This window comes from Camellia sinensis, chromosome 12 (genome assembly GCF_055761805.1).
Source record: "Camellia sinensis isolate YWXY chromosome 12, ASM5576180v1, whole genome shotgun sequence".
NCBI lineage: Eukaryota > Viridiplantae > Streptophyta > Magnoliopsida > Ericales > Theaceae > Camellia > Camellia sinensis.
The window spans coordinates 147,157,090-147,159,789 of NC_138972.1; the positions used below are offsets into that span (position 1 = coordinate 147,157,090).

At 47.9% G+C, this 2,700-nt stretch overlaps 1 protein-coding gene across 1 annotated transcript; it reads right to left on the bottom strand.

Moving 5' to 3' along the window:
* Positions 1 to 330: 330 nt before the first annotated feature.
* On the bottom strand, positions 331 to 1,128 carry LOC145803965 (uncharacterized). Its single transcript, XM_082897362.1, has 2 exons — positions 691 to 1,128; positions 331 to 465 (listed from the first exon to the last, which is right to left on the bottom strand). The coding sequence occupies exons 1-2, from the start codon at positions 1,126 to 1,128 to the stop codon at positions 331 to 333; spliced, it is 573 nt and encodes a 190-aa protein (XP_082753488.1).
* Between the last annotated feature and the right edge of the window lie 1,572 nt (positions 1,129 to 2,700).

The following is a 2,700-nucleotide window of genomic DNA, read 5'->3' on the forward strand; positions in this document are numbered from 1 at the left end:
GCACCAAAGGGGCTCTGAATCTGGAGTCTTTATTTGGGCCAATCGTGACATCCACGAAGGGCGCTCCGAATCCGGAGGCTTAATCGGCCCTAAGGTGTCATGCACCAAAGGGGCTCCGAATCCGGAGTCTTTATTTGGGCCAATCGTTACATCCACGAAGGGCGCTCCGAATCCGGAGGCTTAATCGGCCCTAAGGTGTCATGCACCAAAAGGGCTTTGAATCCGGAGTCTTTAGTCGGCACTACGGCGAGCGCTACGACGGGGGTTGGGAAATGAATTGAGTGATGAAGAAAAATGATTTGCATTGCTGGAGTGAAATATTTACAATTATCAAAGCCCACAAGTCAGGTCAATGATTCGGTTTTCATAAAACTCTGCTTGTGTCGATTGTGGGGTGCCACGGATCTCTTCAATGCCATGGGGTGTTGGGAAGCGCACAAGCTGATGATAGGTGCTTGGCACGGCCTGCATAATATGCAACCAGGTTCGCCCCATGATGACATTATATGGCAAAGGAAGCTTTACGACCAAGAATTCTACTTCGACCGTTCTGGAGCCCACTTGAACAGGTAGTGTGATCTTCCCTAATGGGTACTCTGGATTCGCATTGAAGCTGAACAATGGGTAAGGCACCGGAGACAGGTCTGACTCGTTGAAGCCGAGTTTGATGAAGGCCTCGTAATACATAACCTCTGAAGTACTCCCTAGGTCTATGATAATGCGTTCAACAGTAAACCGGTTTACGCGTAATTCGATGACCAACGGATCAATGTGGAAGGTTGTTATGCCGCTAAGATCGGAGTCATCAAAGGCAATACTCGAAGCTGCTTCGGGCCGTTTGGTTGAAATAGGTTGCCTTCGAGGAACTGGATGTGATTGAATCGTGTGCACGGTTGGGGGAGTCGGCTGGCTATAGATCATATGGATAACGCCGAGTGGGGGTGAATCCTGTCTTAACGCCAGCGCCTTGGTTGGGTTGCCTTTTCTTACGTACTGTTGCAACCGGCCGTCTTGCACCAGTTTTTCAAGGTGATCCTTTAATGCGTAACAACTCTCAATTTCATGACCATGATCTTTGTGATACTCGCAATGCCTATCCCGTCTTTGCGTGGCGGGAGGCCCCACCATCTTCGACGGCCATTTGAAGAATGGAAGGTGTTGGACTTTGGTCATTATCACATTGATCGACTCTGTCAGTTCCTTATATTCTTGTCGGCACGCCTCGAGTGACTGCTGTCAACTTGTAATTGTTCATTCGTTCGGTGGGTGCATTGATCACTTGATCGGCGAGAATCCCGCCTTTTGTCTCATTTAACGCGTTGCCATGTCTCAGGGCTCTGAGGTGGCACAAAACTTATTGGCTGAGCAATTTCAGTGGGGGCCGTTTTGTTGGCTATTTGTCCGGCTTTAACCCTCAAGGCATCATCTTCCACTTTGCAATATTCTTTAACTTTCTTCATCAACGCCCACACTGTTTTCGGGGGTCTTCTAGTCAGGGAACTGCGGAGGGCACTGTCAGGATGTAGTCCCATTTTGAAAGCGGTGATGGCCATGGAGTCGTTGCAAGCATCGTCAACGAGATTGAAGCACTCCCAATAGCGCGCCGAATACGCTCTAAGCGTTTCTCTTGGTTGGATCTGCATTGCCTAGAGAGAGTCGGCCTATTTTGGCTGTACTTCGTTGGTGATAAATCTGGCCCTGAAGGATTTCTGTAATTAATAGAAGCTTTTGATTGAAGCTGGCTCCAATTTGTAATACCACCTGACAGCTAATAGTCCCAAACTGCTGGGGAATATTCGGCACATGAGGGCCTCGTTGTCTGCATGCAATGTCATGGCTTGCTTGTAGTGTCGGATATGATCAGTGGGGTCTAATTTTCCATCGGAGAGAGTGAATGACAGAGCTTTGAACTTCTTGGGCAGAATCGCCCTTGCAATCCATCGGACAAAGGGATCGTGCTAGTCCTCTTCGTCTGAACTATTTCTTTTGCGCTTATTCCTTGTGCGTAGACTTTCTTCAAAAGAGCTAGAAGTTTCGGATCATCCCTTCTTGTTGAGCTCCGTGGATAGAGAGTTGGAGTCACTATCGGTATTCTTTGGTCGGACTCGAGGTCGTTCGGGATCTTGGCGTACAGCTTCTCTGGACTTTGCCACTTCTAGGGCCAAATCTTGACGGAGACGTTCATTTTTAGCGATCATGTTCTCCAACCTCTGTTCTTTTTGCTTTGCCTGTTCCATGATCGCTTGCATTGTCTCTTGCGCTGAAGTTGTTGGAGAATCGAAGTTCAAGGATCATCTTGCGGCGATGGTTTCCTTTCCGAGCATATTTGCTGGAGTATGGTCATCTCTTTGTGTGGTCTCGTCAGCGGTTATCGGAGGATCTTCAGTTACGCCTGCCATGGATGTATTTGAGTATTCCAAAAGACGGCGCCAATTGTGGGGAAGTGGTTTGGAAATACTCTTCCAATCGTAGGAGACGCTAGTGATCCTCAGCTAGTCACCTGAAAAGGAAAACACTCCGGTTGGGGGTGCCAGAATTAGCACTCCGACGGGCAAGTTAGCTTTAGCACTCGAAATAGCTTGTATTCTAAGTTAAGTGAAATGATTGTCACATACCTTTCTAAGTCTGTATTTCCTATATTTATATTCTTTTTCCCTAGGCCTCGGGCCAGGGCCTACTTTTTACTCAGCGTCCTTTCTT